Source organism: Leptosomus discolor, unplaced genomic scaffold, assembly GCF_034619465.1.
Source record: "Leptosomus discolor isolate bLepDis1 unplaced genomic scaffold, bLepDis1.hap2 HAP2_SCAFFOLD_29, whole genome shotgun sequence".
Lineage (NCBI taxonomy): Eukaryota > Metazoa > Chordata > Aves > Leptosomiformes > Leptosomidae > Leptosomus > Leptosomus discolor.
In genome coordinates, this window is record NW_028237772.1 from 631136 (window position 1) to 652383 (window position 21248).

The 21248-nt window shown below is 55.3% G+C and overlaps 1 protein-coding gene and 1 pseudogene across 1 annotated transcript; one reads left to right on the forward strand and one right to left on the reverse strand.

Annotated features, from left to right (window-relative positions):
* The window catches only part of LOC147412843 (structure-specific endonuclease subunit EME1-like), a 150612-nt pseudogene that overhangs the window by 123973 nt on the left and 5391 nt on the right, over positions 1–21248 (reverse strand).
* On the forward strand, positions 9595–13344 carry LOC147412846 (glutamine-rich protein 2-like). The gene is made up of 9 exons (XM_086480938.1): positions 9595–9654; positions 9825–10016; positions 10214–10408; positions 10634–10708; positions 11017–11181; positions 11340–11442; positions 12031–12076; positions 12884–12940; positions 13239–13344. Exons 1-9 carry the CDS (start codon positions 9595–9597, stop codon positions 13342–13344), a joined length of 999 nt encoding a protein of 332 aa, XP_086337064.1.

Consider the following 21248-nt stretch of genomic DNA (forward strand, 5'->3'; position numbering starts at 1 on the left):
TTAATAAGGTGAGGAATTCATGGCTTATTAACTTCCTCTGGAAGGCGGGCACATGGATTCGGAGCTATCAAACACTAAATGTATGCTTTTGGGGTTACTTTAATAATGGTACCTACTGTGAGGAAATGACACCGGGAGAAACTTTCTCCCAACCCCTAACCCAGCTCTTTGGGTCTACTCCACCAGTTTTCGAAGGATTCAGAGCTTTCCTAAGTGCTAATGATATCATACAGTGGCTGGTGTTGCTGATAATCCTGTTTTATTCAGTATTCAGAGATCAGGGGAGATTGGCTTGGATAACTACCCTGACTAGGAATGCTGCTCCAGAATCTGACCCTGCCTCACAGCTCACATCAGAAATGAACCACTCGGATTGGGTGAAGGAGATACGTGAGATGGGCCAGATGCTGAAGGAGTGCATTCTCTCAGCTGCTGGGAATCCCTCCTCCTGCCTTGAAGAGGGAGAGTCTAATGGTGCAGCAGTAGAACCCACAGACGTTACAACCGTCCAGGTTCCAGCTGAAACGCAAGGGCAGTCAGAGCCAGCAGCAGTCGCCCCTGTGGAAACGAGGAAATCTAAGATGAAATCAGACCACTCAGTTAAGAAAGGAGGGCCCTCAGAACCTGCAGGCGAGCCAGTGGTTGAGATAATCACAGAGTCCCTGACGTACGACAGTCTCCGTAATCTGCACAAAGACATCGTACGGCGGGGGCGTGAGGCTTTTACAACCTGGTTACTTCGGGTCTGGGATCTTATGGGTACGGGTGTGCAACTGGATGGCAGTGAGGCAAGGAATTTGGGACCCTTGACTCAGGACTCAGGTGTCAATCTGGTATTTGTAAGGGAGCCAGGGACCCTTTCCCTCTGGGAGCGGCTTTTAATGAGTGTGAGAGAGAGGTTTGTCCACAGAGAGAGAATGCAGGAGCACCATCATAGAATGCGCTGGAAGACCCTTGAGGAAGGGATCCAGCAGCTGAGAGAAGTGGCAGTATTGGAGGTACTCTTTGGGAGGGATGGACAGCATGGTAATGACCCTGACAAAGTCAGGTGCACAGGGCAAATGTTGTGGAATCTGGCAACTCTAGGGCCATCCGAATACTCCACCTTCATTGCAATGATTAATGCAGATAACGACCGAGAGACAGTGGGTTCTGTCACGAGCAAGCTTAGAAATTTTGAAAGCATGATCAATGGCCCAATGCAGGCTAACGTTTCTGCTGTGATTAAGAGCCTACAAGAGGAGATGAGGGAAATAAAGCAGGAGGTGAGGAGGAGCAGTTCCCATTTGGCACCGGTACAAGTCACAGGCCCCAAAGTCGGAGCCCAACGTCCCCCAGCTAGAGGGAGAGGGTACACCCCACGAGCTGAGCTATGGTACTTCCTGCGCGACCATGGGGAAGACATGGGAAGGTGGGATGGGAAACCCACTTCTGTCCTGGCAGCACGGGTGCGTCAACTCAAGGAGGGAAACACTAACCGGGGGAGTAACACTAAAGTGAAGGTAGCCTCAACCTCCCAGGACCGAGCTGCCAGATATTACAGAAGGGAGGATGATCTGACAGATCCCCTTGAAGGAACCTCTAGTATGTATGTCCAGGAAGGGAATGGTAACCAGTGCTAGAGGGGCCCTGCCTCTAGCCAGGGAGAGGCACGGGAAAACCGGATATTTTGGACGGTGTGGATCCGATGGCCTGGCACGTCAGAGCCACAAAAATACAAAGCGTTAGTTGATACTGGTGCGCAGTGTACCCTAATGCCATCGGGACATGTGGGGGCAGAACCTGTTTCCATTGCCGGGGTAACGGGGGGATCGCAGCAATTGACTCTGTTGGAAGCCGAGGTGAGCCTTACTGGGAAGGAGTGGCAGAAACATCCGATTGTGACTGGCCCAGAGGCCCCGTGTATTCTGGGCATAGACTTCCTCCGGAATGGCTATTACAAGGACCCAAAAGGTCTCAGGTGGGCATTTGGGATAGCTGCTGTGGAGGCAGAGAGCATTAGGCAATTGAACACCTTGCCCGGACTATCAGAAAACCCATCTGCAGTAGGACTCTTGAAGGTGGAAGAGCAACAAGTGCCAATTGCCACCTCGACAGTGCACCGCCGGCAGTATCGGACGAATCGAGATGCCGTGATCCCCATCCACAAAATGATCCGCGAGCTGGAGAGTCAAGGGGTGGTCAGCAAGACCCACTCACCCTTCAACAGCCCCATTTGGCCTGTGCGCAAGTCTGACGGAGAATGGAGATTGACTGTGGACTATCGTGGCTTGAATGAAGTGACTCCACCGTTGAGCGCTGCCGTGCCGGACATGCTGGAACTCCAGTACGAGCTGGAGTCCAAGGCAGCAAAGTGGTATGCCACTATTGACATTGCCAATGCTTTTTTCTCCATTCCTCTGGCAGCAGAATGTAGGCCTCAGTTTGCCTTCACCTGGAGGGGCGTACAGTACACCTGGAACCGACTGCCCCAGGGGTGGAAGCACAGTCCCACCATCTGCCATGGACTGATCCAGGCTGCACTGGAAAAGGGTGAAGCTCCGGAACATCTGCAGTACATCGATGACATCATTGTGTGGGGGAACACAGCAAAGGAAGTATTTGGGAAAGGAGAGAAGATCATCCAGATTCTCCTGGAAGCTGGTTTTGCCATCAAGAAGAGCAAAGTCAAGGGACCTGCCCGAGAGATCCAGTTCCTGGGGGTAAAGTGGCAAGACGGACGGCGTCAGATCCCCACCGAGGTCATCAATAAGATCACTGCGATGTCTCCACCAACCAGCAAGAAGGAAACACAGGCTTTCCTAGGCGCCATAGGTTTTTGGAGAATGCACATTCCTGAGTACAGCCAGATCGTGAGCCCTCTGTACCTGGTTACCCGCAAGAAGAACAATTTCCACTGGGGCCCTGAACAGCAACAAGCTTTTGCCCAAATCAAGCGGGAGATCGCTCATGCGCTAGCCCTTGGCCCAGTCAGGACGGGACCAGAGGTGAGGAACGTGCTCTACTCTGCGGCCGGGAACAATGGTTTGTCCTGGAGCCTTTGGCAGAAGGTGCCTGGAGAGACTCGTGGCCGACCACTGGGATTCTGGAGTCGAAGTTATAGAGGGTCTGAGGCCAACTACACTCCCACAGAGAAGGAAATCCTAGCAGCCTATGAAGGAGTCCAAGCTGCCTCGGAAGTGATTGGCACCGAAGCACAACTCCTCCTGGCACCCCGACTACCGGTGCTGGGGTGGATGTTTAAAGGAAAGGTTCCCTCCACCCACCACGCCACTGACGCCACATGGAGCAAATGGATTGCCCTCATCACACAGCGCGCCCGTATTGGAAACCCAAATCGCCCTGGGATTTTGGAGATAATTACGAACTGGCCGGAAGGTGAAGACTTTGGCCTCACTGACGAAGAGGAGCAGGAACAAGTGACGCGGGCTGAAGAAGCTCCACCGTACAACCAACTACCAGCAGAGGAAACACGATATGCTCTTTTCACTGACGGTTCCTGTCGCATCGTAGGGATGAACCGGAAGTGGAAAGCAGCCGTATGGAGCCCCACACGACAGGTCGCACAAGCTACTGAAGGAGAAGGTGGATCAAGTCAACTTGCTGAACTCAAAGCCGTTCAACTGGCCCTGGACATTGCTGAAAGAGAGAAGTGGCCAAAGCTCTACCTTTATACTGATTCATGGATGGTAGCCAATGCTCTGTGGGGCTGGCTGGAAAGGTGGAAAAAGGCCAACTGGCAGCGTAGGGGAAAACCAATTTGGGCTGCTGATGAGTGGAAAGATATTGCCACTCGGGTAAAGAAGCTACCTGTGAGGGTCCGTCATGTAGATGCTCATGTCCCCAGGAGTCGGGCTAACGAAGAACATCGTAACAATGAACAGGTAGATCAGGCTGCAAAAATAGAGGTGTCCCAGATAGACTTAGATTGGCAACATAAAGGAGAGTTGTTCTTAGCTCGATGGGCCCATGATGCCTCAGGCCATCAAGGCAGAGAGGCCACTTATAAATGGGCACGGGACCGAGGGGTGGATCTAACCATGAACAGTATCTCCCAGGTTATCCAAGACTGTGAGATCTGCGCTGCAATCAAGCAGGCCAAGCGGGTGAAGCCTCTGTGGTACGGTGGACGATGGTCGAAGTACAGGTATGGGGAAGCCTGGCAAATTGACTACATTACTCTTCCCCAAACCCGTCAAGGCAAGCGCTACGTGCTGACCATGGTGGAAGCAACCACTGGGTGGCTGGAGACCTACCCTGTGCCTCATGCTACTGCCCGGAACACCATCTTGGGCCTGGAAAAGCAAGTTCTTTGGAGACATGGCACCCCTGAGAGAATCGAGTCAGACAACGGGACACATTTCAAGAACAGCCTCATAAGCACTTGGGCCAGAGAACATGGAATCGAATGGATATATCATATCCCTTATCATGCACCAGCTGCCGGGAAAGTTGAACGGTGCAACGGGCTACTTAAGACTACCCTAAAAGCACTTGGAGGGGGGACTTTCAAAAATTGGGAACTGAACTTAGCAAAGGCCACCTGGATGGTCAATACCCGAGGGTCCATCAATCGAGCTGGTCCCGCCCAGTCTGGACCCTTGCACACAGTGGACGGAGATAAAGTCCCTGTGGTACACACGAGAGGTATGTTAGGAAAGACTGTTTGGATTAATCCCACATCAGGCAAAGGCACACCCCTCCGTGGGGTTGTTTTTGCTCAAGGACCTGGTTACACTTGGTGGGTAATGCAGAAAAATGGGGAAACCCGTTGTGTACCACAAGGAGACCTAATTTTAAGTGAGAACTCTGTGTAAGGTTTCATTGTGTATATATGTATATATGTATCTGTAAGGGGGCATTGGGTTGGGTATGGTGTAGATGGTAATAGAATAAGGGGTGGATTATGTCCTGGGTTACAGTGTAAAATGTGCCAAAAGAAAAAAAATATATTCTATTACCATCTTCAGGAGCTGTTGAGACCAGGTGGGGGGGTGCTCCCTGCCTCCCCCCCTCTGGACTATCTCCTGTCAATGGGCACAACAATGCCTTATCGCCTGACCCATCGGTAACTCGCTCCTGGGCTATCTCCTGTTAATGGCCCATCAAGGAACTGCCTCACGACTCCCCATCCCATTGTGAGATACTCCGCCCGGGGAGGGGGGGGGAAGGAGCCAAGCAGTCCATGCCAAATAAAAACGGAGATTTTGAACACGCTAGGCGCCTTTCTTCCACTGGATTCCCAGAGGAGCTTTTCCCCCCACCTGAGTTCCAGAGGACGAGAGCTACCTGCCGACCACTGGACCTTCGGAGGAAGACCAGACTCTTTTACCTGATTGCTGCTTCCACAGAACTACACCCATCACTTCAGGAGGACTGCAGCCAGCATCTTATCGGACTGCTACTGCCACCCTAACAGGGTGTCAGGTTGTATTCCTGACTCTGTCAGTGTAAACCAGTGGGTTGTTTGTTTTTCCCTGCCTTGTGTTATATATATATATATATTAGTAAAGAACTGTTATTCCTATTCCCCATATCTTTGCCTGAAGGCCCGTTAATTTCAAAATTATAATAGTTTGGAGGGAAGGGGGTTGCACTCTCCATTTCAAGGGAGGCTCCTGCCTTCCTCCACAGACACCTGTCTTTTTCAAACCAAGACAGAATAGTACTGGATCAGCCTGCTGTGCCGGATGAGGAGTTTCGTGTAGGACTTTTTTGACCCAGGAGGGCTGGAATCAATATTCAGATGGGCTTTTTGATGGGCAGTGGCTTGTGTTCTCATGCTGCTCAAGTATTAGATTGAAGGAGGTTATGTTCAAGGAGAAAAATCTTGCTATCTAGGGTGTCCAAAACGCCTGGCCTCTTGAGAAGCCTCTGTGGCCAGAATCCTGGTAAGACCTGAGCTGACGAAGAGGAGGGGTACCAAGTGCCTCGGTAGGACGCTTGGCTGCGCTCCCTGTAGAGAGTATCAATCCGGGGGGTGCAGGTGGGCCAGGGAAGTGTTACAAAATGCTGGATGTTCCTCTTTGCTTCAGTGGTTAGATCAGCCCAGGTTATCACCTGGTGACACATGCATGCCCACCACCACGTCCTTTCTGTGCTGGGAAGGTTTGTGCTGAGTTCACTACGTCAACCAGCACCCTCTGGCAAGTGAGAGGTTTGGCTTATGGACAGCAAGTCCCTGGCCAGTATCAGAGGCTGATTGCTGTTTGGTGTGAGTCTGAAGACTCTGTTACGTCTGGACGCTCTCCGTGCATCCTAGTTCCTATCTCTGTTATTTTTTTCTACTGCTGCTGGAAGTTTTTCTGGATAAAGGTTAAAGCCAGTTACACCTGTAGTTTTTGCATGAACCATGTGAGTGCCAAAGTAGTGTCAGGAAGGAGTGGAGCCTTATTTCCCAGTGCATCTCTTCACCATGTGTCAGGTAGCACAGCTCATCAGTGTACCTTTTTCCTTCCAATTGCTGGTTGCTCTGAGCTTGCAGAACTGTGTTGGAACTGGTTTTGTCCTGCTCTTTCCATTAATCCAGTTTAAAAAAAAAAAAGAAACAAATTTGTTTCTGCAAACTTCCTTAGGCTTTCTTTGCCTGAGCAGGTATTATTAAGGTCCTTACGCCCTCTGAAAGAGCCTTGTGTGTTTGGTGATAGGAGAGAAAGGTAGCGAGCCACAGTGCGAGTCTCCGATCCTTCAGATGAACTAGTGAGTCCAGCAGGTGAAAAACAGCCCGTTGTAATAAAGCATGTGCCCTTTCCAATGAGGAAAGGGCAGGGGCGGGCTCAGGGTGCAGAGGGGGGCCGCTGGGTGCGGGGCCACGGGGAGCCGGGATGGGGGTGCGAGATGGGGGGTTTTAGCTGGGAGAGGGGGGCTGGAGGGTTGAGATGGCGGGGCTGGGGGCCGGGGCGGGGAGAGCTGTTAGGGGGGCTGGAGGTGGCCGGGGTGACGGGGAGGGGGACTCTTCATCCCCCAGAAAGCGCTGCCCTCGGTGGGGGGCACCCTGACAGCGGTTGGATGGGGTTTGGTTGCTTTCTGTGGGGGGGAGGAGGCTGGCGGCTGCCCATCCCTCCTGTCCTCCCAGGACTCCAGGCAAAAAAGCTCCTGGGCTCCCCCCTGTCCTCCCAGGTCTCCAGGCAAAAAGGCTCCCGGCCTCCCCAGGTCGGGCTGTGAGTTTTCGGGCAGGGCAGCAATGATGGCCCTGCTCAGCCTGTCCCAGCTGCTGGACATCGCCATCGGGACGCCCGAGATCGGGACGCCCGAGATCGGGCCGTCAACTTGACGGTGCTGTACAGCCTGCTGCAGGCCGTGCTCTGGCACCTGGGCCTGCAGGACCTGCCCGCACAGGAGCAGGGGCACCTCCTGGAGGGGGACCAGCCCGCCAAGGCACGCCCCAAAGTAGGGGGACAGGGCGGAGGTCCTTTCCCTGGGAAGGACCCGCTGCAGGGGACGGCAAGCAGCCCTGACGTCGCCTCCATGGCTGCCGACATGGAGCAGATGAAGAAGAAGATCCAAGTGAACGCGAGCGGCATCTCCAAGGTAGAGGCTCTTGCCAGTCCCCTGGGTGCTCCCTGATGAGACGCCCCCTCCTCTGGGGTTTGCACGGCTGTTGTGCTTCCCTTAGACCAAGGTCTGGTTTAAGCCCAAGCTCATGGCAGCACGTGGGGCTTCACTATGGGGAAGGGACGGAGTTTTGGGGTGGAAGAGCCGAGGCTGAAATGCTGCCCCTCACGTTGCCATCAGCAAGTTGTGGTGGGTCCAATACAGCCCCCGGAGCCCTTAGCTCTGCTGTCCAGAGAGGCTCAGCACCCCTGGAGGTCCATCCTCACCACCCTCTCCATCCCTCCCTTCCCTACTCCTGCCCTACGGCTAAGTACGGCGTCAGCTCCCCAGGCAGCTGAGAGGCTCCATCAGCACCTCACGGGTCTCATCTCTCACCGCAAATCCCCTTGGCTCACCCAAGGGCTAAACCCAGCACCGGTGGGGACAGGAGAGGGGCCTCATCCTGCACAGCACTGAGCTGCTCGTGGCCATGCTTCGCTTGGGCATCCCCGATGGGAAGAAATAAGCTCAGGTTCAAGGAAAGAGCCACTCTCAGTGCTGCAGGGCCGGATCCTGCTGGGGCTGGGACAGGGAGAAGGCAGCAGGGAGGGTTTCCCTGGATGGCTGAGCAGAGAGCGCTCATCCTGCTCAGGCAGGCCCCTGCTTGATGGCTCCCCGCTTCGTTAGCAGCGGTTGCTGCTGCCCTCCTCGGCCAGGCTGTGGTAGAGAGGGTGGCAGCGACTCTTTGCTCTTTGGATTGGCTTAGTCAATTTTGGATTGGTCCCCTGGCACCCAGACCACCACCCCAGGGATGCAGCCAGGATCCCCTGGCACCCAGACCACCACCCCAGGGATGGAGCCAGGGACCCCCAGCATGCAGACGACCATCCCAGGGATGCAGCCAGGGACCCCCAGCATCCAGACCACCATCCCAGGGACACAGCCAGTACCTCCAGGGACCCAAGGAGGAGGAACAGGGGTTCGATCAAGCCCCCCCCCCCGCCTGGAGCCCAGCCGTCCTGGTACTGAGACTGTCCCTGCTGAAGCCACCCACGGTGCTCTGGAGATACAGATGGATGCCACAAGCCCCAAGGAGGGAGGCAAGGCTTTGCCCAGCGCACAGCTTGCCCTGGCAGGCCACCCAGCAGCGGGCACCTTCTCACTGACAGCCCAGGAGATCCCCCTGGATGCCGATCCCAGGGTCACATCCCCTTCGCAAGAGCTCGTGGTGCCCTGGGGGTCCTCGGGCTCCAGCAGCGCCTCCGAGCGCTACGCAGAGATGGTGGAGGCTCTCCGCCAGATCGGGCACCTCGGCCACCTCTGCACTGCCCTGAAGGAGCAGGTGGCCCAGCTGGAAGACAGCAAGGCAGACCACGCCGAGCTTGAGAAGCTGCGTCTGCTCTTCCTGGAGGGAGGTGAGAGCCCTGACAGGGCTGGTAGGGGGATGTTTTTCATGGGGACACCCAAGGTCAGGGGCTCCTCACACCTAGAGCCTGGCCCCGAGGGTGAGACCCCCTCGCTGACCCTTGGACCATGTCTTTCTAGACAAGGAGAGCATCACCAGTGTCCTGGCCAACCTCTGGGGCTCGGTGTCCTCCTTGCAGGGCCTGGCCAGCGATCTGCAGGGCCAGAAGGGGAAGGTGAGCCAGTGGCAGACCCTGAGGGGGCTGCAGGGATGACAGGGGGGCTTTGGTCAGGGATGGGGCAGGTGAAGGGCTCCCATGCTGGGACGACAGGAGGGAGCCATGCCCTAACTCTGCCACTTCTGTGGTTCCCAGATCAGGCAGCTGGAGGATGCCCTTGGGAAGCTGGGGGTAGTTGGAGCCGACCAGCAAGCGGATGGCATTGGCCAGATCATCCAGCAACTGGGGTAAAAGAATGGGAGAGGGTTTCCTACCCCATGGGGCTGCAAGGGAGAACCCCCCATCCCAGTTTGGGGGGGATGGGAGCCCCCCAAGCAGCCTCGTGGAGGCTAAGCCTGCCTGTGTCCCTGCCTCATTGGCCAGGTCGATGCTGCAGGAGATAAAGCAGGAGCTGAAGGATATGGGAGAGCAGCAGGAGATGTCCAAGGCCACGCTGGAGCAGCTGGTGACCAAGACAGCTGACCAGCTGCAGGAGCAGGTGAGGTCCAGGGGGAGCGCTCCCACCACCCGCCGGCTCAGTGGGGTGGTCCTGGCAAAGGTCCTGGTCACATCCCCTGGCTGGATGGGGCCATCGAGCCTCAGCGTCACCAAGGCTGGTTGGCTGCATCCGTCCCATCTCAGAGCCGATTCCTTCTTCCCTTTCTGCAGCTGGACAAGCTGAGGGTGATGGTGGAGAGTGCGGGGCAGGAGCAGGCAGCGTGCCCCACCTGCAGCACGGACATCAGCACGCAGGTGGGGCAGCTCCTCCAGAGCTACGAGAAGCTCCAGGAGGTGGTGGACTCCTTCATGTCGCGGCAGCCGGTGGGCAAGGTGGTGAGGCAGGTGCCGGGGAGGAGCCAGGTAGGGAGATGCCAGCATGGGGGTCTTGGGAGGGGGTTGCCAGGACCTCCCCTGGCTTGTCGTCCTTCCCTGTAATGGGGGGAAGCCCCTCGCTGCCCCCCACGTTGGCTTGTATGAGTCAGCAGCATGGAAGGAAATTTAAACCTTGATTCAAATGTCCTGCTGGCACTGAGAGCCTGGGGCCACTGGCCGAGTAGCCTGGGTCTTTCCCACTGGGCAGCCAGCCCCTCCTTGCATGGCACTGCCTTGTGTTTTCCTCCCTGAAGCAGGATGAGTTGCTGCTGCAGCACATTGAGGCCGCTCTCGTGAAGGTGCAAGGGGACTATGAGAAGCTCAGGTCTGTCACAGGGAACCTCCTGGATGACCATCACCAGAAGCAGACAGATGTCGAGGCAGGTGGCTGAAACCCCCATAGGGTCAGAGCATCCTCCGGGCAGACCCCAGGCTGGGGACCACAAGGGAGTTGTCCCCCTGCCAACCTGCTCGCAGCCCTGTGGAGGTTCAAAGTACCTTTCCTGGAGGTTTTTTGGGCAGTGGGTGGCAGAGCAGGGAGTGCTCAGCTGCCTGGGAGGCTCCGACCCTGCTGTGGTGCCATGGGATGCTTTCTGTGTTGGAAGGCTCTATTCCAGTCCCTGGAGAGGCTGAAGAAGGAGAAAGTGGGCAAGGAGGACCTGCTGCTGGGAATTGATATGGTATGGCCCCGAGGGGCTCCGGCACCAGCCAAGGGGGTCCCAGGCAGGGTGACAAACACCCCTTGTCCCCTGGGGGCTCGGTGGCAGAACTGGCCAGGGGGAGGGAGGATTTCCAGACCAGATGCAGGTCCCTTGTCAGGTCCCTCCGTCTCCCTCCAGGTCTCTTCAGCTGGTGGGAGCAGCCTCACAGCGGTGATGGGGTGAGCGGGCCACGTAGCCGCTTCTCCGTCTCCTCCCGACACGAGCTGGCCCTGCCCTTCGTACCTCCAGCCTTTCCTTACCCCTCTCCCGCCTTGCCCTGTTGCTAGAAAGCAGACAAATCCGCCCTGGCCAGCAAAGTCAGTCGCACCCAGTTTGATGCAAGCGTGGAGCGGCTGAATGAGATGAGCCAGGAGATGCTGAGCCGGATGACGTGCCAGGAGCAGGGTTGGCAGCAGGCCCAGAGGCAGCTGAGTGAGGAGATGGACTCGAAGGTGAGGGGTGGCTCGTCCCAGCTGTGTGAAGTTGGCACTTTGGGGGCTTGGCAGCCCAAGGCAGCATCCCTCTGAGGATCCCCCCCTCCTGGCTTTTCCCTGGGGACCATGATGTCCCAGCCCGGGGCAGCCAGCTGAGGGGGTGCGTCCGTCCGCAGCTGGACCGCCTGGAGCTGGGGCCTTTCCGGCAGCAGCTGGAGGAGCACTGGAAGGGGATCCTGGAGCAGCTCAAGAAGAAGCTGAAACTGCCGGAGGCCGACGGTGCGGCTGGGATTAAGAAGGGAGTGCGATGGGGACGGGGACGGCTTTGAGGACAGCACTCGCCCCGTTCCCTCTGGTTATCGCAGCCAGTGCCTGCGTGGTAGCCCAGTATCGGCCCAGTGTAGCCAGCGAACCGTGGGGATGCTGGCGAAGCAGCTGTGCCTTCTCCTCCCACCAGTAGCAGGTTCCTGCCTAGGAGGGGGCACCTGCAAGACGGAGCCCTCCTGAATCGAAACCGGGGTGTGGGTGCAAAGGCTTCCTGGAGTAAGGGCAGGGAACAGCGGCTTGTCCTCCCCGGGCAGCGGTGCGATGCGCAGCGCTGCGGAGCGGGGTTGTGACCTGCCCTCCTGGCAAGGCGCAGGGGGGTAATTAGCGCTGACGAAGCAATGAAAGCGAGGTGAGGGCTGGTTCGGATGGCAGGCCTGGGCGCCTGCGCCCTTCATCTCGCTTCCTTGCCCGCCCTGAGCAGCCACAGGCCCTTGCCAGGTCTTGGAGGTGCCAGAGGGGCCAAGGCGAGCGTGTCCCAGTCCTTGGGGCAGTTGTGACGAAGCTCGTCCTAAAAAACCGTGGGATTCCTGCATCCCTCAGGCCTGGCAGTTGCTCCCAGGCTGGGAGCACCCCACCCCAGCAAGAGGTACGGGATACCCCCCATTTTGTCTTTCCCAGCACCCCCAGTTCCCATGGAACTGGGATGCTGCGGGTGTCCTTGGGAGTACTTCCCATGACAGTGATGGTTTTTGGGCGCTCCCCTCTGCGGATTCTCCGGTGCCTAATACGAGGTGGAGGTTTCTCCTAGGTGGGAGCCCAAAACAACCACTCTCCTGTGGAAGGATATTTACCAAGTAAGGGACATGTGAACAATCCAGCCTTTCCAGAGAATCCGAGCTGGGACGTACCGGAACTGCTGAAAGTACAAACAGCTTCCGGTGCAGGGGGCATGAACATCTTAGAGGTGCAGGAGAAGAGACAGCCGCCATTCATGACGCCGTTGTAATTTCTTGAAGAAGATGGGTGTGAACATTTGTGACCGTGACTTGAACATGACTCGCAAAGTGGCCAATCAGGTTGGACTATGGGCCGTTAGTTGCGATGAAGCCAATCAGTATTTATTGGGTGTGGTCGAGGGTTATAAATGGCACTGGAAACACGGAAATAAAGGTTCACTTGTTAGATCACGTTGATCGTGTCAGTGTCCTCACTCAGCTCCCACACTCTCCCCCATCGTACCCCCTTTATTTTGTAACCAGCTAGCAGGCTGGGACCTTACTGGGATGGTGGGGGATAAACGAGGCTCAAAACCCCACGGTTCCCCCCAGCAAACGCTGTAACTCGCTACAGCGAAGTGACCAGCACCTTGCTGCTGCCTGCAAGCCACCTGCCTGCTTGTGGGCCAGTCTGTGTCCCCCCCAGGAGCTCACCCTGCCCTTTTCTCCTCCCCCAGGGCTCATTTCTGCTGCTTGTCCTGCGACGGGTCCCTCAGCATGCTGGTGCCTGGCCAGTGAGTAGCACCAAGCACGGGTGCACTGCGGGGGGCTGCATGGGTGGGATGGGGAGGAGATGGGTGCTGGCGGTGCCCTGCTGTGCCAGGCATGGGGGGGTGGCTGCCTGGGGGGGTCTGACCCTGCCCAGCCCTTCTGCAGCACTGCCCATCAGCAGGGGGATGGGGACACCTCCTCGGGGGGCAGCAGGCAGGGGGAATGCTGGGGGGTACAAGCCTGTGGGTTTTGGGGCATTGCCCCGAGCTGGGGTGGGTCATTTGTCCCCTGTCACCCACCTGCGGCTCCTGCCCTCCCCAGGCGTGTCGTGGCCCTCCCGTACATGCGGCCGTTGCCCCCCTGCCATGCCGGGCGCCCCCACACTGTCCTTGAGCGGGAGCAAACACAGCAGCACAGGTACAGGTAGGGGACGCAGGGACCCATTCCTGGCCCCTGGGGTGCAGGGGCCCCCTGCCCCGGGGAGGGAGAGCTCTTCCTTGGGTGGGGATGGAGGGGTTCATGGAGGCCTGGCCAGGGGAGCAGAGATGTCCTGCGGAGCTGTGCTTGCCCCAGGTCTGTGGGGGTTTACAGCCCGCTCTGCGCTGCCCCCTCTAGCCCAGGTCTCTGTCTCAATGGTGCTGAAGCCGCATGTCACGAGTTGTGTCTGGTCTCAGCCTGACATCAGGCTCAAGGGAGAGTCAGGTGCCTCCTGTGAAACAGGTCACTGAAATTAGGAGCTGCAGCTGGGACCACCCAACTCCTGCCTCCTGGTGTCCTGGGCGTGGGGTGCAGGGACCTGCCCTGGCCATGACCTTCTCACCGGGGCTGTGGGGAAAGAGCAGCTCCAGCCCGGTTGTGGGGGGAGCCGGGAGGGACCTCACTGGGGAGCAGCCCCCTGGCCCCCTCCTCGGTGTAGCAGGGTGAAGCACAGGGTGCCACAGTGCTGGGTGCTGAGCATCCCCGTTCCCTGAGGGGAACCGCAGAGCAGACCCGTGCTGGCAGCGGGACAGGTGAGCTCCCATCAGCCTGCGGAGCTGCTGCACCCCAAAAATGCAATCCCAGCCAGGCTGGCATTGAAGGGGTTCGTGGTGAGCCAGGGATGTTCCTGCCTCGCTGCACACAGGCTTTAGGAGAACTCATTTCTGAGCTCACCTCGGAGTAGTGGTAAGCCAGATTTTGGGTTGGTTTGTTTTTTTTTTAAAAAAAATGACTGTTTAAATTTGGCAGTACCTAAACAGATACTTGTTGCAAAAAAAAAGAAACCAAAAAACTTCAAGTGGCTGTGTTTTGAAAAAAACAAGCAGCACCACAGCCACACGATTGAGGCTGGACACGAAGCTGGAGGGGGGAAACAGCTCTGAGCTTCTGGGGTGGTGTTAGCCAGATTAATTTAGAAACCCCAGAACCAAACAACAAGAATTGCCATGTAATTATTGCCTTGAATAAGGAGTGCCGTGCCCATCCTTGATATGTCCGTGTAATACGTGGATATTGATAAGTAGTAAAGTTGGTACGTGGAAAGTAGAGTTGTGCGGAGAAGGAAAAAGATAAGGAAGGGTTCAGGTTTGAAAACCAAAAGATGGGGGGAGGAAAGAGTAAACCTTATGAAAAATCCCCTTTAGGATGTGTTCTGACGCATTGGAAAGATAGAGCAGGACAAGGGGGCACAGAAAATAAGAGAAAGTTAATGAAGTATTGCAATCAATGGTGGCCGCTTTATAAGCTGGAAGATGGGGCAAAAGGGCCTAAGGAAGGCGGCACGTTAGACTACAACACGCTCTTACAGTTACTGTTGTTTCTGAGGAGAGAAGGGAAATGGGATGAAGTAACATATGCTGATATGTTCTTTGTTCTCCAGGACAATCCTGAGTGGCAAAGGGACTGCGGATTAGTACCCCCACGAGACCCCAAGATCCTCGCATTCAAACAGAAAACAAAAAGAAGAACAAAAAGAAACTAAAAAGATGCTGCTTGGCTTGTCGCATTGGCCAAAGGTGTACAGAGAAAAGTCAAACTAACCCCGGGTCAGAACAAGATCTGAGTGAACTCTTTAGGCCCCCTCAGCAGCCACAAGGGCGAGATGAGGACTTAGAAAGGGTCCGTACCCCTCCACATCCTCCCTCCTCCCCACCAGATAGCCCGATACCTTCCCGAACCCGGGGAAGGCAGACAACCGAAAGTTTTCCAAGCTCCTCTCTGGGACGCAGTTGGACCGGATGGAGAAACAGGAAGAGTCAAAATACCATTCTCTTGTAACGATCTGAAGCAATGGAAAGATGCTGCCTGAAAATATCGCAGTGACCCAGTAGGCGTTACTCAAAATCTCAAGTTTATAGTAAAACAGTACAGCCCTGATTGGAATGACATGTAACTGTTCAAATGCCTAATTCAGGGCCCAAATCTGCTCTTTTGTGGCCCAAAGCATCCTTTTTAGGGCCCAAAGCCTCCTTTTTAGGGTGCAAATCCTCAGTTCAGGGCCCAAACCCTCCTTTTTAGGGGCCAAGTAGTCCTTTTCTTAGGTCCAAATCCCCAATTCCTGCTCCAAACCCTTCTTTCTAGGGTCCAAACGCTCCTTTTTAGGGTCCAAATCCCCTTTTCAGTGCCCAAACCCTACTTTTTTTAGGGTCCAAATCCCCATTTCAGTGCCCAAAATCTATTTTTTAGAAACCAAACCTTCTTTTTAGGGTCCAAATCCACACTTCAGGGTCCAAATCCACACTTCAGGGTCCAAACCCTCATTTTAGATCCCAAACCCTCTTTTTTTAGCGTGCAAATCCCAATTTCAGTGCCCACACTCTCCTTTTCAGGGCCCAAACCCTCCTTTAAACCTGACATGATGGACCTTAAAACGGAGGGTTTGGGACCGCAAACTCAGGCTTTGAGCCCTGAAAGAGGGCTTTGGACCCTCCCAGGGAGGATTAGCACGCTCACGATGCAGCTTGGACCCTCAAATGCCTGTCTGGAATCTAAAAGGGAGGCTTTGGAGCCTGAAAGTGACAGATTGCAAAGCCAAACACTCCCCTTGGGCCCTAGAAATGAGGCTTTCGAGCCTGAAATGTGGCTTCAGATTAACAAACTCAAACTGGAAAGTAAGAATGAGGCTGTGGTCACCATCGTGTGCTTTGGGCTCTAGATAGGAGGCTTTGGAGCTTCCAAAGGAGACTTTGGGGCTTCAAAATGACGCTGAGGGCCCTGCAAATGAGTCATTGCACCTCGAAAGCGTTAACCTCCAAAGTTAGAAATGAGGCTTTGGAGCCTGACACTGAGGCTTTGGAGCCTGACACTGAGGCTTTGGAGCCTGAAAATGCAGCTGTGGCTACCAAGCAAAGGCTGTGAGTGTGAAAGAAAGGCTGGGAGCCTAAAAACGAGGATTTGGGCCCTACAAATGGGGCTTTTCAACCTAAAACGGGACCTTTGGTGCTGAAAAGGAGAATTTGGACAAGGAGGAACTGAGGCTTTGAGTCCTAAGTGGGGAGTTTGCAAATTGAAAGGAGGGTCTGGAGCCTAAAAATGAGGCTGTCCCCTCTAGAATCTGAGCTATGGACCCTAAAATGAAGGGTTTCTGACCACAAAGTGAGGCTTTGCACCCTACAAGACGGCTATGGTCCTTCCCGATTAGGGTTTGGACACTCACGATGCAGCTTGGACCCTCAAATGCCTGCCTGGAGCCTAAAAATGAGGCTTTTGGAGCCTGAAAGTGACAGATTGCAAAGCAAAACTCACCCTTTGTACCCTAGAAATGAGGCTTTCGAGCCTGGAATGAGGCTTCAGATTGAAAAACGAAGAAGCTGGAAAGAAAGAATGAGGCCAAAGTCACCACGGTGTGCTTTGGGCTCTAGAAATGAGGCTTTGGAACTTCCAAATGAGAATTTGGGGCGTCAAAATGATGCTCAGGGTCCTTTGAATGAGTCTTTGCAGCTTTAAAAGCATCAAATTTTGAAGCTAGAAACGAGGTTTTGAACCTAACCCTAAGGGTTGGAGACTAAAAACGCAGCTGTGGATACCAAACAGAGGCTGAGAGTGTGAAAGACAGGCCTGGAGCCTAAAAATGAGGCTTTTGGCCCTACAGCTGGAGCTTTCCAGCCTAAAACCAAGACTTTGGTGCTGAAAAAGAAGCATTTGGAGATGGAGGAAACAAGGCTTAGAGCCCTAAGTGGGGAGTTGCCCCTTCAAAGGAGGGTCTGGAGCATGAAAATGAAGCTTGCATGCCTAGAAGCTGAGCTATGGACCCTAAACCGAAGCTTTGGAGCCTGAAAGTGAGACTTGGCCAAGTAAAGCTGACCTTTGCAGCCTAAAGATCAGGCTTTGGGCCCTGTGAACGTGGGCCTTTCCAAAGATAAACCTGACAGGATGGACCTTAAAACGGAGGGTTTGGGACCGCAAACTCAGGCTTTGAGCCCTGAAAGAGGGCTTTGGACCCTCCCAGGGAGGATTAGCACGCTCACGATGCAGCTTGGACCCTCAAATGCCTGTCTGGAATCTAAAAGGGAGGCTTTGGAGCCTGAAAGTGACAGATTGCAAAGCCAAACACTCCCCTTGGGCCCTAGAAATGAGGCTTTCGAGCCTGAAATGTGGCTTCAGATTAACAAACCCAAACTGGAAAGTAAGAATGAGGCTGTGGTCACCATTGTGTGCTTTGGGCTCTAGATAGGAGGCTTTGGAGCTTCCAAAGGAGACTTTGGGGCTTCAAAATGACGCTGAGGGCCCTGCAAATGAGTCCTTGCACCTTGAAAGCGTTAACCTCCAAAGTTAGAAATGAGGCTTTGGAGCCTGACACTGAGGCTTTGGAGACTGAAAACGCAGCTGTGGATACCAAGCTGGAACGGGTCTGCGTGGCAAGGTTTTGGTAGCGGGGGGGTTACAGGGGTGGCTTCTGTATGAAGCTGCTAGAAGTCTCCCCTATGTCAGATATAGCCAATGCCAGCCGGCTTTAAGACGGACCTGCCGCTGGCCAAGGCCGAGCCCATCAGCAACAGCGTTTTTCGCCTCTGTGATAATGTGTTTAAGAGAGTGAAAAAGTGATTGCGCAGCAGTAATTGCAGCGAGGGAGAGGAGTGAGAATATGGGACAGAAACATCCTGCAGACACCCAGGTCAGTGAAGAAGGAGGGGCAGGAGATGCTTCAGGCGCCGGAGCAGCGATCCCCCTGCGGCCTGTGGTGAAGACCACGGTGAGGCAGGCTGTCCCCCTGCAGCCCATGGGCGGTGGAGCAGATGACTGCCTACACCCTGGGGAGGGCCCTCACGCTGGAGTAGGTGGATCCCTGAAGGAAGCTGTGACTCCGTGGGAAGCCTGCACCGGAGCAGGCTCCTGGCAGGACCTGTGGCCCGTGGGGAGAGAGAAGGCCACGCTGGAGCAGGTTTGCTGCTGGTGACCCCGTGAGGGGAGCTCACGCTGGAGCAGTTGGTTCCTGAAGGTCTGCACCCCATGGAGGAAACCCACGCTGGAGCAGTTCACGGAGAATCAAACCCGTGGGAAGACTCACGTTGGAGAAGTCACGGAGGACTTTCTCCCGTGAGGGGGACCCCACATTGGAGCAGGGGAAGCGTGTGAGGAGTCCTCCCCCGGAGGAGGAAGAGACGGCAGAAAACAACAGGGTGATGAACTGACCCCAACCCCCATTCCCTGTTTTCCCCCCTGTGCAGCTGGGGGGAGGAGGGAGGAAAATCGGGATCAAAGTTAAGCCCGGGAAAGAAGGGAGGGGTGGGGGGAAGGTGTTTTAAGATTTGGTTTTATTTCTCATTACTCCTCTCTGAGTTAATTGGTAATAAATTACATTTCCCTTCAGCCGAGTTTGTTTTGCCCGTGACGGTAAATGCTGAGTGATCTCCCTGTCCTTATCTCAACCCCATAAGCCTGTTGTTATTTTTTTTCTCTCCTCTCTCCTGTCCAGTTAAGGAGGGGGAGTGATAGAGCGGCTTTGGTGGTGTCCTAGGTTACAGTGTAAAATGTGCCAAAAGGAAAAAAAAAGGATTCTATTACCATCTTCAGGAGCTGTTGAGACCAGGTGGGGCGGTGCTCCCTGCCTCCCCCCTCTCGACTATCTTCTGTCAATGGGCACAACAATGCCTTGTCACCTGACCCATGGATAACTGCTCCTGGACTATCTCCTGTTCATGGCCCATCAAGGAACTGCCTCAGGACTCCCCATCCCATTGTGAGATGCTCCGCCCGGGGGGAAGAAGCCAAGCAGTCCTTGCCAAAGTAAAACTGAGATTTCGAATATCCTAGCAGCCTTCTTCCACTGGATTCCCAGAGGAGCTTTCCCCCCCAACTGGAGTTCCAGAGAACAAGAGCTACCTACCTATCACTGGACCTTCGGAGGAAGACCAGACTCTTTTACCTGATTGCTGCGTCCACAGAACTACAGCCATCGCTTCAGGAGGACTGCAGCCAGCATCTTATCAGGCTGCTACTGCCACCCTAACAGGGTGTCAGGTTGTATTTCTGACACTGTCAGTGTAAACCAGTGGGTTGTTTTTTTTTCTTTCCCTGCCTTGTGTTATATATATATATATAAGTAAAGAACTGTTATTCCTATTCCCCATATCTTTGCCTGAAGGCTCGTTAATTTCAAAATTATAATAATTTGGAGGGAAGGGGGTTGCACTTTCCATTGCATGGGAGGCTCCTGCCTTCCTCCGCAGACACCTGTCTTTCAAACCAAGACAGGTGAGCACTTGGCATTTTGGCCAGGGTCAACCCACCACAACAATAAAGCACCAACCTGTGAAGGTAAGAGTCCTGGGAAAAGATGTGACAATTTCCTGGGACTTCAGCCTGTCTGGATCTAACTTTCCCGGCTCGCCTGGGCCTGTATTTATACGGTTGAGACTGATTTCAGAACGCCAAAGCATCTGATTCTCATCTTTCCCTGAACACGCGTTTTCAGGAACAAGCCGACTTTAACAAAGGACTTGTGTTTGAGTGGCCATGCCTGTAACCTGTTAGGCACCGTATCTGACTCTTTGTCCATGGTGTTAAAAATTGGGAATAGGTCGTTTTTATTTCCAGCGGTGGTGGGTTGATGTCTGGCGTGCCCCTGTGGCAGTGAGGTGGCAGGGGGCGGTGCATGCCCAGGACCCCGTCAGTCATGTCCCTGCCGGAAGCGTTCTAGACTAATCGCGCTCCTAAATCGGAATGGTTGAGATGCTATCAAACCAAGAGTGGAGTTTTGGCTTTCCTCTTAACGTGGACTGCCACGTGCCCCTAGGGAATTGTGAGCAGAGCCATGTCACGGCTGCCCAGCTGGGGCACAGCGCTGAACGCAGCTCGGATGGAGCGCTGTGTGTAGTTCCTTCCGGCTGACCCGTTCCGGGCACAGCCCAAAAGACGGGGGGCTCAGTCCTGCACCCCTGCTGTGCTCGGTGTCCACTGGTGGGCACACCGGTGGGAGCAGCAGGCTTCAAAATCCACCCTACCTCGGCCCTCCCCTGCTGGGCCTCAGTGTTCTGGGTGGGCGGGGAAAGCCTGCTGGGCGGGCAGGCAAAGGCTCGGTGATGTCACAGCGCTAGGCGTGACATCGGCCTGGGGTTGTCACCTCGGCAAGCCTTGCAAACTCAGACGTGTGGGGCAGCCACTCGGTTCAGGGGGTCGCTGCCCGCACTCTGCTCAGCCAGCTCCTACGTGGCTGCTCTTTTCTGCGGGAGAGAGCAGGATCATGGCTGGCCCGGTTCCCTGCCCGACCAGGGCTCTCGCCGTGGTTTTTCTACTCCTGGGTGGCGTTGGCCTTCCCTTCCTGCCAGGCCGGGTCGGGGTCAGGACGGGTGTGCTTAAGGAAGACCTGAAGCAAGTGCCCAGTGAAGCGGAGAGCTGGACGGCCGAATGGCCCAGCAGCATGGGCCTTCGGAGCCCCCAGCACTGGGTCAGGTTCGGGATGGGTGGGAGTCCTGAAGGCCTGAAGCAGCCGCCCTCGTTGGTGCAGTCAGCTTCCACCCTGCCTTACCTTTGGGGCCAGCTCTGGGACTGCCTTGCCCACGCAGAAACCAGCAGGATCTTTTGGAAGACCTGGCAAGCTGTGGAGCTGCTCTACATGATTTGGACCTGGCTTGGCGTGTGGAGAAAATTGACCGGACCCCAGAGCCAGGTGAGCCGTGGAGATCAGTCCCACAGGAAGGGACTGGGCTTGTGAGGAGCAGGGAACACCAGCAGCCTTGATCAAGAAGGCTTGCAATGGAAAAACAAAACGCAGTGCGTGTAAGAAAGCCTCAGCAGGCCCCGAGAGGTCCTCCACCTCTTCTCCAAGGACATGCCAAGCCTCAGGGCTGAAACCCTGCAGGAGCCCCCAGCACGACACGGGGCTTGCTGCAGGTTTCCTCAGCCCAACAAAGC